Source organism: Petaurus breviceps, unplaced genomic scaffold, assembly GCF_028583685.1.
Source record: "Petaurus breviceps papuanus isolate PSGF00001 unplaced genomic scaffold, PetGlider_PUasm1.0 128, whole genome shotgun sequence".
Taxonomy (NCBI): Eukaryota; Metazoa; Chordata; class Mammalia; order Diprotodontia; family Petauridae; genus Petaurus; species Petaurus breviceps.
In genome coordinates, this window is record NW_027185664.1 from 7,249,408 (window position 1) to 7,264,730 (window position 15,323).

The 15,323-nt window shown below is 36.9% G+C and overlaps 1 protein-coding gene across 3 annotated transcripts in view; it reads right to left on the reverse strand.

Annotated features, from left to right (window-relative positions):
- The window catches only part of LOC138171962 (WD repeat-containing protein 7), a 492,039-nt gene that overhangs the window by 326,413 nt on the left and 150,303 nt on the right, over positions 1-15,323 (reverse strand). For all 3 annotated transcript variants that reach the window (XM_069101570.1, XM_069101552.1, XM_069101560.1), the window contains one exon: positions 12,686-12,809. In XM_069101570.1, coding sequence (XP_068957671.1) covers positions 12,686-12,809 — 124 coding nt within the window. The remainder of the gene's footprint in view (positions 1-12,685; positions 12,810-15,323) is intronic.

Sequence of the window (15,323 nt, forward strand, 5' to 3'; positions counted from 1 at the left end):
GCTAGGAGGGTAGGAGGCCTTAGGGGGAAAGACAATGAGCTCTATTGGACAAGCGAGTTTAAAGTGTCGATTGGACATCCAGTTGGAGATGTTTGAAAACCAGTTGGAGATGGGGGATAAGCGGAACTCCAGGTAAGATAGGATGATCTGAGAATCATCAGTATACGTAATTAAATTCATGGCAGCCAGTGAGATGACCAAGTGAAGTAGTAGAGAGGAAAAAGAAAAGCAGGCCCAGAACAGAACCCGAGGGACACCTAGGGTTAGAGAGTGTGATCTGGAGGAGGATCCAGTAGAGGAAGCAGAGGAGCGGTCAGAGAGGCAGGACAAGACCCAGGAGAGAGCGGAGTCCCCAAAACCTAGAGAGACGAGAATATCAAGGAAGAAAAAGAGGTCAACAGTGTCAAAGGTCAAGGAGAATGAGCATTGAGAAAAAGTCGTGAAATCTGGCAACTACGAGATGGTTAGTAACTTTAAAGAGAACAATTTTAGCGGAATGAAAAGATTGGAAGGGGTTAAGAAAAGAGTGAAAGGAGAGAAAGTGACAGCACCTATTGTAAATTATCTTTTTGAAGACTTTAGCTACAAAGGCAGAAAAAATAGAGGATAATAGTTAGCAGATCTGGAAGGATCAAGTGAGAGTTTTTTTTCAGGACAGGGAAGACATAGGCATGTTTGTAGGCAGTATGGGAATACTGTAAAGAGTCTGTAAATATAATGTCTGTGAAGAGGTGTAGATTGAAAATAAGTGAAAGACTGGGGACAATTTTTTGGAGGAGATGGGATGAAATAGGATTACTTGAAAAAGAATAAATGCAATCAAAATTAGAAGGAAAGTAAAAAACAGTGGGGAGGAGGCTTTTCCAACCAGCATCTCTGATAAAGATCTCATTTCTCAAATACAGAGAGAACTGAGTAAAACATTTAAAGATACAAGTCGTCCCCCAACCGAGAAGTGGCCAAAGGATATGAATGGGCAGCTTTTAGAAAAAAAAAAATCAATGCTATATATAGACACGGGAAAAAATGCTCTAAATCACTACTGATTAGAGAAATGCAAATTAAGACAACTCTGAGGTACCACCTCACAGGTGGCTCATGAGACAAAAGAAGAAAATTATAAATGTTGGAGGTTATGTGGGAAAACTGGGACAGTAATGCACTGCTGATGAAGTTGTGAACTGATCCAACCATTTTGAAGAGCAATTCAGAACTACACATAAAGGGCTATGAAACTGTGCATGCCCTTTAACCCAAAAATATGACTACTATGTCTCTGTCCCAAAGATATCAAAGGGTGAGGGTGGTAGGAAGGACCTATTTGTACAAAAAATACCTATAGGAACTGTTTGTGGTGGCTAAGAATCACAAATCAAAGGGATGCCAATCAATTGAGGAATGTTTAAAGAAGTTGTGGTATATATGAATGTGATAGAATATTATTGTGCTATAAGAAATGATGAGCAGAATTGCAGAAAAACCTGGACTGATACATAATGAAGTGAGCAGAACCATGAGAACATTGTACACAGTAACAGCAATGCTGCCTGATGAAGAACTCTGAATGATTTGGCCATTCTCAGTAACAGAATAATCCAAAATCCTAAAGGACTAATGATGAAGTGTACTATCAGCCTCCAGAGAAAGAACTGATATTGTCTGAATGCAGACTGAAGCATATGCTATGTTTTACTTTCTTTCATCCTTTTTTTTATTTGAGTTTTATTACACAAAATGACTAACAGGGAAAAATGTTTTACATGATTGCATGTGTATAAACTATATCTGATTGTTTATTATCTCAAGCATAGGGGAGAGACAGGAGAGAGGCAGAATTCTGAACTCAAAACTTAAAAAAAACAAATATCAGGAAATTGTTTTAACATGTAATTGGGGAGGAAATGTGTGTACATATGTGTGTGTTTGTGTATACATGTGTGTAAATGTGTGTATATATACATATATTAGTTTTTTTTTTTAATTAGAGGAGTTAGTCTTGGTAAAGAATAAGTTCACTTGATCATATGGGACAAGGATAAAGGAAGAGATATTGGGAGAAGGTATATGAGTGATAGGAGATTAGGAAGAGGTGAGAAGAGAGAGAATACAGCAATGGCCTCAATTTTTTTTCCTTAAAATATGAAGCAAGGTTTTCAACTGAAAGAATGGGGGTGGTGGGAGCCATGGAAGGTTTGAGGAGAGATGAAAAGGTTTGGAGAGCAGGATGGTGAGCAGATAAGGGAGGTAGAGTAGAATTTGCGAGTAGCAATGAGTTGAGGTTGTGTCGACATAAATTTGTAGTAGATCTGGGCAATGCGGTTACATAATTGTCTCCATCTTTGCTCAACAACACGTGTATATGAACAAAGCTAGCAAATGATGGAAGTGATCCCAGGCTGAGTGATCTCCACTGAGGCATAATTAGTGATCTGATAAGGAGGCTAGGGATAAAAAGAGGACGAAACTGTAGAGCTGAATTGGTTCACTAAGGGATCGAGATGGGGAAAAGAGGATTGATTGACTAGTGCAGGGGAAATCGCGTGGGACAGAAGTGAGGGATCAAGGGCTTGGAGATTATGGTACAAACAAAAAGTAGGATTTTGTAAGGGAGTGAGGGAGGTGAAAGAGGAAGAGGTGAAAAGCTGATAGATTATAGTTGGATAAGAGGATCTTGGAATTCCTACACAGAGAGCACCCACATTACATTTGTTGGGGATGGCAATATCAATGGTATGATCATTTTTGTGTGTAGCTGAGGAGGGATGAAGAAGGTCCCAGTAGATGAGTAAGTTGAGGAACTAAGTGATTTCAGCATTTGAGGGAGAATCAGCATACAGGCTGAGTGAAATAATTTTTCCAAAAGGCAGGATCCAAAATCAGTGCCTTTTAATATACCACGATGCCTCCACTTTCCAGTCAATCAAATTCTGCCATGAAAATAAATAATTATCATGCATTTTGTGATGCCATCCACACCACACTAAATTTGTTCCAGAGCTTTGTATCCTTAGACCCCATCACAGTAACTTGCACATAGTAGGCCTTAAATCACCATTTACCAAACAGAAACTGGATAACCAAATTTTATTCTTCTTGAAAACAGACAAAAGGAAATGATTTGCTGCAACTCTAGGCCTTGAAGAAGACAAAGCTAAATTCCTTTCAGTAGTTCTCTTCTCTGCAAACATCCTTACAAATATCTACTGTCCAACAAATGTTCTGAGGTTCAAATTATTTTTACCAACTAAAACATATTTTTCCACTGCCAATTCTTATCATCTGTAGCATATGTACGTGTATATATTTTCTATCTTTATTTTTGGCCACCCATATTAGTGCTCAGAATGACCATTACCTAAGAATCATCAAAAAAATTAATTTCAATTTCAAGTTAAACAAGTAGGTAATACAGTGTGGCTTACTGAAATTCAATCCTGAACATTTACTAGATTAATTTTCATTGAACAAAGAAATCCTGCTCTGTATCCAAGGAAGGGAGAAAGAAAAAAATAATAATCCTAACCCCTGTAAGCTTAACACAAAGGAAGTTAAAAAAGTAGACAAGAACAAAGGTTATGCTTTCTGACATCAATATGTATTAAACATGATACTGTATATTCCTTTTATAAATATCCTAGATAAAGTAGTTAGCACTGCATTGCTCATTACTGTAAAAAATCACAAATGCATACTTATTAAAAGAAATCTTGATTTATATAATAAAAATGGCTTACATATACTTAGACCAAAGGAAAGGAAAAGATTACCTACTATGAGCAGGCAAAATACACAATATTAGAAATAATTATGTTTGTGGCCTCCCACCCTCTTAGGTGTCTAAGCATGTTTGAAGAAAGTTACATGAGAGTGAATCATCAGTATTTACCTTATAGCAGCTTCCACACAGAATGAAAGGCAAAGGAAGCAGCAGTGTATGAACTAAAAAGTGACTAACTTCATTTCTTAAGAGGTTTTCTGAAAAGTTCTAATATGGAAAATGTAACAAATATTTTAAATACTCAAAACTATGTTCTAGAAAAAAGGTCATATAGCATTATTTATCTTCTAGCATACTACATTCAAAATCTTTGTGACACTAATAATAATGTTCATCACCACAAACATAAATTATCCACAAAGTGTTTACTGTGCTCAAAAAACTATGCTGAGCACTGGGGATACAAATATAAAAGCAAGAGAGTCCCTACTGTCATTGAACCCACATTCTAACAGAGGGAGACAACATCAGTAAGAAATTTCAGCTGTAAGTTGGATAGAAAGCAGCAGCAAAGCAGATTCATCATCTTTAGCATCATTTCAATTAATAGAAATTGCATCTTTTTCTGAAGTTGAATCATTTGGAATCAAAAACTTTCATAGTCATGCTAGCAGGAAGGCTACAGTACCTGCAATGCGGTTGTAAAGCTGAATCTCCACTACGGTTGCTTGGCTGCATTAACACGGCTTAAAATTTCACTAAGACTTCTGAGACACCCTGCACTTAAGACCAAGCGTCTTCCTCCAAACGTCCTCTCTTTTCCTGACTAAACATCCCCAATTCCCTCTGTCATTCTCATCTAGCATGAGTTCATGGACCTTCACCATCCTGGTAGCCCTCCTCTGGATGCTCTCCAGTCTATCCATGTCTATCTTGAACGGCAGCAGCAAGAATGAAATAATATTTCACAAGTGGTCTGATAGAACAGGAAAGGACAACTGCCTCCTCCTCATCCGTGTTCACTATGATCGTCTTCATGGTGAGCTGGACCAGGTTCCCTACTAGGCTTTCATATCACACTGCTAGCTAACATTTGATTACACCTGAGTGAGTTCTATTTTATACAAAGTGCTCAAATCTAACTATGTCCCTCTCATCCTATACTTGTAGAACTTGGATTGGTTGTCTGTTTATTTTTTAAACAAGCAAAAAACTTTACATTTTTTCCCTATTAAAATCCATCTTCTTAGATCAAGCCTAATACTCTAACTTGTCAAGACATTTCTGGAAGCCATCAGCATTATATGAGCTCTCTCCCAGTTTTGTGTCATCTGCAAATTTGATGAGCAAGCTATATAAACCTTTATCCAAGTCATTGGAAAAAGGTTTAAAAGTACAAATTCTTGGGACACTCCACTGGAAACTTGCCAAGTTAAAATAGTGAACAATTAATTATGTCTACTTTTTGAGTCTAGCCATTTAACCAGTTGTAAATCCATCTAAATATATTAACATGCAGTCCATATCTTTCCATCTTTTCTACAATAAAAGTATGAGGTCATCATTAACTACTTTGCTACAAGTCAGTCAAACTATATTATAGTATTTTCCTTACCTGCTAGCTTAATAACTCTGTTTTAAAAAGTTAAGTAAGTATTCAATGACCTGTTTTGATGAAACCATTACTGGCTCTTGATAATCACTGCTTCTCTTTTTAGCTTAGTTTTCTCTTTACAATTTGCAAAGCCCTTTATAAATTATCTCGTTTAATCCTCACAATCTGTGAAGTAGATGTTATTATTCCCATTTTATATTTGAGGAAACTGAGACAGAGGTTATGTGATTTGCCCCAAGTTACATAGCTAGTAAGTATTTGGAGCAAGATTTGAATTCTGGTCTTCTTGACTCTAAAGTCTGGTGTTCAATCCACTGCACCATCTAGCTGCATATAGATTTGAAGTTGACTGGATTATAATTTGAAGATTCTGTTCTCTTCCCTCTTACCCCCTTTTTATTTTGCTTTTTGGAGGGAAGAAGGTGGGCAATTGGGGTTAAGTAACCTGCTCAAGGTCACACAGCTAGTTTTTTGTGTTAAATGTCTGAGGCCGCATTTGAACTCAGGTCCTCCTGACTCCAGGGCCGGTTCTCTGTTCACTGTGCCGCCTAGCCGCCTCCCCGCCTTTTTTGGAAATCAGGATGTCTGCCCCTTCCCAGTCCTGTGGAAACTCTCATTCTCCACAATCATTTGATTATCACTTACAGTTGTTCAGCAATCAATTTACCGTTTTTTTTTGTGTGTGAATTCAATTCACCTTATCCAGATCAACTACACTTACCAGTTCTTTCAGTACTTCAAGACGTAGTACATCTAGGCAAGACGACTTGAATTCACAAAGAGCAGGAAGTGCTTTCTTACTATCTTATTCATTTACCTCAGGTATGATGATATACCTGTTAGTCATTTTTGTTCTGTCATTTCAAATGCAAAGGTCATTCTCAGCAGAAAAAAAAAATAAGTACTGAAAAGCTCAGCCTTTTGTATGCTGTCAGTTACACTCATTCTATTCATCCCAAGTAGCAATCCTATCTCCAATTTCTGCCAATGTACCTTTTATTAAATGTACTTTTGTTTTGCTGTCCTTAGCTTCCCTTGGCCTCAGCTAATTTAAACCTTAGAACCTTTGATATTATTTTTACAGTTTCCTGCCACATTCAGTCCTTGCTTCTATTATACATTTCTTTTAAAAATTTACATCTATTCATAACACATTCTTCAGACAAAACCAATTTTCTCTCCTCCTTGAAATTATTTCTTTTTGTGTCTTCAAAATTTAATTTTTGAGAATTTTTCATCCCTACTGGGATAACTTCCCCCATAATATTTTAGTCGAAGGATCATACCTATCCTTCTTTTGAATCTTTTGAAATCTGCTTTCACAAAATCTGGAATGTGTATAATAAGAATGTTAAAACCTATAAGGATTTTATGAAACACAAGAGAGAAACAATCCTCACTTAGTACATGAAATAAGAAGAGATGGCCAAAGACCTATATTTGACCACAAATTATTTTTAAAGGAATATGTAAGCACTATGTTTTCCTTTCATCCCTAGTATCATCCTCAGAATTCACACAGCACTCCTGAAATATAGCCTGGACATTACTAGGAAAAAGAGAAAACTATCACTTGGTTACAGATTTCTAAAATCCAGTATTCCAGGATCTCACACATCTTTTCATTAGCTGTGATCTATTTAATTCAAAAATATCTACTAGGCATCTATTACATATCAGATACTGTGTTAGATATTAAGGGTGCAAAAATGAAAAATAGCATAGTTCCTACACTTAAGGAGTTTAACAATCCTAACAGGGATGATATTTCATGTGCATAAACATAGGTGATAGAAAATCCTGGGCATGGAGCCAAGATGGCAGAGTAGAAGCAGGACATCCCTGCAGCTCCAGCTTCTACCTTCCCCAATCCATGTAAAAAGGGGATTCTAAACAAACTTTGGAGCTGCAGAACCCACAAAATTACACAGAGAAGCTAACCTTCCATTGAGGACAGCCCTAGAGGTCCGGCCAGCACAGAGCTCTGGGAGTCGAGCCCAGCCCCACCCCCAGGCTTTAGCCCCAGGGTGGGCCTGACCAGCCACCAGCCAAAGGGAATCCAGATCAGCAGCAGCTGTGGCCATTTCCAGATTTATCAACACACAGATGCGAAGGAAAAAAATGAGAGGTCAGTGGACTCTGGATTTTAGGACCAATAAGAGGAAGTACGTGGCTTTTGCCCCCAGGGCAAGAAGCTGCTGAGGCACCAGCACAGCCAGCCAGTGCCACGTGGCAGCTTCAGCTCCTGGCCTGCAGAGTGTAGGGGGACCAAGCACCAGTCTGAGGGGTAATCGCTCATGCTTTAACCTGCTTGGATCTGGACTGAAGTCTAGGGTGGAGGTCCTGGGGTATGTGACCAGCTTGCCAGAGCATGTGGAAACCTCAGAGAGGGTACCCATCTAATACCTCCGGCAACTGAGAAAACCCCAGCATTTGGGACGAAAGCTCCCCTGTCTGGTGGCAGAGTCCTACTGTGGCAAAAAGCCCAGGGGTCAAGTGATTGAGGGGCGACATAACCAGGCAAAGGAAACAAAGCAGACAGAAGATTCCAACATTAGACTCCTATTTTGGGGACAAAAAGGAGCAAAGCATGGAACAGGAGGAAGACAATGAAGTCAGAACTCCTGCACCAAAAGCTTCAAAGGAAAATATGACCTGGTTACAGGCCATAGAGGACCTTAAGAAACAGATAAGAGAAGTGGAGGAAAAATTGGGAAGAGAAATGAAAACAATGCAAGAAAATTATGAAACAAGAGTCAACAGCCTGATTGAGGAAAATAATACCTTAAAAAACAGACTGACTCAAATGGCAAAAGAGGCTCAAAAAGGCAATGAGGAGAAGAATGCCTTAAAAAGCCAAAACTGCCAGATGGAAAAAGAATCTCAAAAGCTCAATGAGGAGAATCGTGGCTTCAGAATTAGACTGGAGCAAATGGAAGCTAATGACTTTATGAGAAATCAAGATGCTGTTAAACAGATCCAAACAAGTGAAAGAATAGAAGGCAATGTGAAATATCTCATGGGAAAAACCACTGACCTGGAAAACAGATCCAGGAGAGATCATTTAAAAATTATTGGACTACCTGAAAGCCACGATCAAAGTAAGAACTTAGAAATCATCCTCCATGAAGTTCTCAAAGAAAACTGCCCTGATGTTTTAGAATCAGAGGGCAAAATAGAGGTTGAAAGAATCCACCAATCACCTCCTGAAAAAGATCCCAAAAAGAAAACTCCTAGGAATATTATAGCCAGGTTCTGGAATTCCCAGATTAAGGAGAGAATATTACAAGCAGCCAGGAAGAAACAATTTGAATATTGTGGAAACACAATCAGGATAACCCAGGATCCGGTAGCTTCTACACTGAGGGATCGAAGGGCTTGGAATATGATATTCCAGAGGGCAAAGGAGATGGGATTAAAACCAAGAGTCACCTACCCAGCAAAACTGAGTATCATGTTTCAGGGGAAAATATGATCATTCAGTGGAATACAGGACTTTCAAGCATTCTTGATGAAAAAACCAGAGTTGAACAGAAAATCTGACATTCAGATACAAGAAGCAATAGAAGCATGAGTAGGTAAACAGGGAAAAGAAACAATAAGGAACTTATCAAAGTTGAACTATTAACATTCCTACATGGAAAAACAATAATTGTAACTGAAGAAACTTTTCTCAGTAGTTGAAGGGAATAGAAATCTATCTATCTATCTATCTATCTATCTATCTATCTATCTATCTATCTATCTATCTGTCTATATATGAGGATATATGGGCATATGAATACATATGTGAATGTGTGTATATATGTTTACAGGTATACATAGAGGGCACAGGACCAATTTAACAGGAAGGGATGATACTTAAAATGTGAAATTAAGAGGTGAGAAAGGAATATGATGAGAGGAGATGGGGAGAGACAGAATGGGGTAAACTATCTCATACAGAAGAAGCAAGGGAAAATGGTTACAATGGAGGGGAAGAATAGGAAGGCAAAAGGGAATGGGTCAACCTTATTCCCATTGCATTTGGCTTGAGGAGGGAATGAAATACACACTAAATAGGGTATCTCATCCTACAGGAGAGTAGGGGGGGAAAGGAATGACGGGGGGGGTGATGGAATGGAGGGCAAGCTGGGGGGAGGGAAGTTGGAAGCACCCACGTTTGAAAAGGGATGGGATCAAGGCAGAGAACAGAATAAGTGGGAGGTGGGATAGGAGGGAGGGAAATATAGTCAATCTTTTACAATATATCTACTATGTTATTGTTTTGCATTAGCCACACATGTACATCCTATACTGAACTGCTTATCTTCCCAGTAAGGGTGGGTGACAAGGGAGGAAGGGAATGAATCTGGAATTCAAAGTTAGTATATATGTGTGCATATATATATACATATATATATATATACTATTATTAATACTATTTTACATGTAATTGGGAAATAAGATATACAGGCACTGGGGCATAGAGATCCACTGGAAAAGTCGAAAGTGGTATGGGAGAAAATATGGGAGAGAGCGGATTGGAGGAGGGGATATTCTGTGGGGCTGCTATTTTGGGGGGGTGGGTAGGGGAAAAATGGGGAGAAAATTTGTAACTCAAAATCTGGCAGAAATGAATGATGTAAACCAGAAGTTAACAGAGCATTTGAAAATAAATAAATAAATATGGATGATATAAGACAGAATATAGAGGCAAAAGAGAGTTACAAAATAAGGATCAAGGAAGGATTCGTGGAGAAGCCAACAACTTGGATAAAACTTGAAAAAAAAAAACCCGAGTTCAATACACAGAGGTGAGAAAGGAATCTATTTCAGCAACAACTCACAAGTGTATCCAGGGCCTTCAGCTTTATAAAATGCTTTTCCCACCATAACTCCACGTGAAACAATTATTCTCTCCATTTTACAGAAAAATAAACTTGAGATCCAGGGAATAAATAATTTGCAAATGGTCTCACACCTAATGAATTCCAGAGTTGGAATCCAGTTCCAAGCATATGTGACTATAAGAAGTTAGGACAGTACTAGACAAGATCATGGAGAAATTAGTTGCTCAAACATCAAGTTTATAAAGGGATCTAGTATGAAACAAGACTGTTAAGATAATAAGTGAGAGATACCAGTATAACCAGGGCATATTTTATTATAAGCAATAGGGCCCTAATGGGTTTTGAGTAGGAAAGTGACATGGTCAGGTCTTGGGGCATACTCTGGTAATATTTCCTTTCAAAGAACCAGTAAAGTCAAAGTCAGGGTTGTATGATCTTGGGCAAGTAACTTAATCACTTTAGTTCCCTTATCTGTATAATAAATAGATTAAATAAGTAATCTCTAAGATTCTTTCTAGCTCCAAAATTCTATGATTCTAATACTGAAGAATGACATACAATATCTTTTAAAATTTCGTGTGATAATTAAAATGAATAACCTAGCCCCAAGTTAACAAGTAAGTCTGTCTTTTGTTTTTTAATCCTTTATTAAATTATAAATCTTGTTATTGCCTGACCCCAGGCTCTCCATTATGCAGTAGACAAATTCACTGGAGATTATCCCATGTAAAAGGGTTCAAAAAATCTTGGCCTGTTAATGGTACAGGAGTCCCACTAACTACTATTTCTTGCCAACCCCAACACTATTCTTTCAGTATTAAAAAAACAAAAACTAGATCTATCATCTTCCTTCCCATGAACTATGTGCAACATCTGAGACACATTACAAACATCTCCTTCTATGACCTCATTTCCTTCAATGGAACTATTATACACCTAACCACAACATGTTCATCATCAGTGATTTTACCCTTTTCCTCATTTTCCACATATGATTAGCTGCCAACTACTCACAAGTCTGCTTTCATATAATTCAAATCTCATAAGGTCTAGAAGGAACCCAGAACTCAACTGTTCCTACCCCCTCATTTTAGAGATAAGGAAATAAAGGCCCTTAGATGTTAAACTGCTTGCCCCAGGTTACTTATATAATAAGTAGTAAATCCAAGGTTCAAACTCAGGTCCTCTGGCTCCCCAAAAAGCACCCTTTCTATTTCTTCACATTGCTTCATTATCTCTAAACCTATGCTTATCTTTTCAATTCCTACTACTACCACCAAACTAGTCAGGTTCTCTTTGCACCAATCTAATCCAAAAACTATTTGTTTAGTGTCTCACTGGAATTGTGACTGCTTAGTTACTACAATGATAAAAAAAGAAGAAAACATTAGTCATCTTGGAAAGAGCAATTTCATTTCAGTGATGGATTGGAAACCAGATTGCGAGGGATTAGGAAAGTATACCTCCAGTAGGCTCCTAATAGGTATTCTGGAACCCAGTTTGTCTTCCCTCTAATCTATTCTTCACACCACAATTGAAATTAGCCTTATATTAACTCTATTAAGACCTTCTGATGACTTCCTAAAGCCTACCAAATAAGACTCAAGTGACTTTACTTAGCATTCAAAGTCTTCTATAATCTGGGGCTACCCTGCCTTTTCACTCTTATCTCCCATAACTCTGCTCTACTCTATTCCCCAAATTTGATAACTTGCTATGCCCTAAATTGCTTCAACTGATTCAGCATCCCACCCCCACCTTCAAAACCGTTTTCTCAAAAAACTCCACTTTGTCTCAAACAATATACTCCCACCACCTTCTTGAACAATATTTCTTTAAAAGCCTTCCCCTCCCCCAAGCAGACTTTCTCTAACGACACCCCATGGTAACTTTACCTCTCCTTTTTTATAGCTTAAGCTACCTTATATTGATTTTGTACTCTACCCCAATCTCCCTTTAATATGTCAATATTTCTCATATTAAAATATAAGAACTTTTATATATTTCAACAAGGTTTTTAAATTTAAGAAAATCAAAAAGCATTTATTAAACTACTACTATGTACCACTGTCCTAGGCCCTGGGACCAACATACCAAGAATGAAGCAATATCTACTTGCTAAAGTTTTGTCCTGCATAAAAATCCACAAATAAACAAAATACCTTTTCAATCCTCTACGAACAGAAAATTTGCAATAATCTTAAGACAGATAAATTAATTCAACTAGTATTGAATTCTCATTTAATCATCTTCTATTGGTTTCGACATTTCTTATTTTCTAGAGTAGTGATAGTTTCCGATTTCTCTTATAATATAAACATACCTCAGTCAATGCTTTAAAAGGCAAAGTCTAGCAATAAAAAATGGCGGAACTTCCTCCTGAAAGAAGAGTATACCTGACTTGCCCTAACATTTGCAGTGAAATGCCCATTTGGGGCTTTTGACGTTCTTCTGCTTATCATACATTTGTAATTTTTAATCCACTGAAAACTTTAGAAGCTAAAAACAAAAGATGCTTACGTGATATGACACTGTCCATGTACTGAGGCAAGTAAGGAGCCCAAGCATCAATTGTTTCTTTTCGTCCTCCTTGCTCAATCCTTCTCAGTTCAGCCAAGAGTAAAGCCTGAGCTGCTTCTCTTACCTACATTCAAACACAAGCAGAAAATCAGGAAACATAAGCATGTTTACTTATAGATATTAGGGGAATAGGGGAAGTCACACTCTATTTGATTCAATTTATCATTGTACAAATACATTTTATAGCAATAAGGCAAACAAAAATATAGTAGGCCAAATTACATATGTAAGAAAAACTTACTACATGGAATAATAAATGATAATAATAATCAATAAATATTAAATGCCTACTAAGTGCCAGGCACTGTCCTAAGACAGTGTCTGGAGACACAAAAAGAGACAAAAGACAGTCCTTGCCCTCAAGGTACTATATATAATGCTGGTAAATAACCAGAGATTTTATAATAAGAATTTCATAGAAAATGAAATTTAAATGACAAAGAAATTAACAACTGGTGGCTAGGTGGTATGGTGAATAGAGCGCCAGCCCTGGAGTCAGGAGGACCTGAGTCAAATTCAGACTCAGACACTTAACACAAAAACTAGCCATGTGACCTTGGGCAAGTCACTTAACCCCAGTTGCCCTCCAAAAAAAGGCAAAAAAAAAAAAAAAGAAAAAAGATATTAACAACTGACAGCAGCCTTTATCAAATTAACAGGTTCAAAATTTAAACAACTCTCCAATAGTTTAAAGCACATGTCCTCATATTTCTTTCTTTTTTTAAGTGAATATATTATTTATCTACTTTTAGCATTTTTTAAAATTTTGAGTTTCAAATTCTCTCCCTCTCTCCATCCCCTCCCTCACCCCTGAGAGAGCAGGAAATGTGATAACAATTATACATGTGAAATCGTTCAAAACATATTTCCATATTAGCCATGTTGTTAAAAAAGGAAGAAAAATAAAGAAAATGAAAAAAATTATGCTTTGATCTCCATTTAGAGTTTATCAGTTTCTCTATCTGGAGGTTGATATGATTTGACGTCACGGGTCCTTTGGAATTGTCTTGGATCATTGTAATAATCATGATAGCTAAGTCATTCACAGTTGATAATTATACATTATTACCATTACTGTGTACAATGTTCTCCTGATTCTGCTCACTTCATATTGCATCAGTTCATAGAGTATTTCCAGGTTTTTCTGAAATCATCTTGCTCATCATTTCTTACAGCACAACAATATTCCATTACCATCACATACGACAACTTGTTCAGCCATGCCTCAGTTGACAGGCGTTCCTTCAATTTCCAATTCTTTGCCACCACATAAAAGAGCTGCCAGAAATATTTTTATACATAAACATCCTTTCCTTTTTATATCTTTGGGATATAGACCTAGCAGAGGTATTGCCGGGTCAAAGGTATGAAGTCTTATAGGTCTTCATGCATAGTTTCAAATTGCTCTCCAGACAGTTGGATCAGTCCACAACACCACCAACAGCAATACCATTACTGTCCCAATTTTTCTATATCCACTCCAATATTTATCATTTTCCTTTCCTGTCATGTTAGCCAATCAAGTGTGAGCTGGTACCTCAGAATTGCTTTAATTTGCATTTCTCTAAGCAAAGGTGATTTAGAACATTTTTTATATAACTATAGACTGGTTTGATTTCTTCTTTTGAAAATTGACTGTTCATATCCTCTGATCATTTTATCAATTGGGGAATGACTTATGTTTTTATAAATTTGACTCAGTTCTCTATAAATCTAAGAAATGAGAACTTGTCAAAGTAACTTCCTACAAAAACTTTTCCTCACTTTCTTGCTTTTCTTCTAATTTTGGTTGCACTGGTTTCATTTCTGCAAAAAACTTTTTTAATTTAATGTAATCAAAATTATCCATTTTACTTCCTGTCATCCTCTCTTATCTCTTATTTGGTCATAAACTCTTCCCTTGTCCAAAGCTTTTTGGTAGTTTGACTGGTATGGCACTGAGTAAGTAAATTAATTTAGTTGAAATTGTCATTTTTATTATTTTGACTTGGTCTATCCATGAGAAATGAATATTTTTAAAATTGTTTAGACCTCTCTTTATTTTTGTGCAAATTGTTTTGTAATTGTGTATATATTTCCTGAGTTTGTCTTGGCAGGTAGGCACCCAAATATTTTGTATTTTCTGCAGTTATTTTAAATGGAATTTCTCTATCTCTTCATGCTGAACTTTGTTGGTAACATGTAGAAATGCTGATGAAGTATGTGGGTTAATTTTGCTTCTTCAAATATCTTCACATTTCAAGGAAATTTCAGATGTTCTTAAAACTCAAAAATTATTTTTAATTTTAATTTTTTTAGTATTAAGACATTTAGAAACTAGTGAAAATGCAAGATTTAATAAATGTTAAAAAGCATACACAACCACATATATTTGTTTATATGATTTACATAGTGTTAAAGTATAATTAAACCTTCCTTTCCATCAAAATAAAGAGTATAGAAATTGTTTTTGTTCTTAACAAAAAATCATTTCTACTTGTGCACTATCATAAATTGTTTTAAGAATATGGTAAGAAGGGGCGGCCAGGTAGCTCAGCAAGTAAGAGCACCGGCTCCAGTGTTGGGATGACCTGGATCA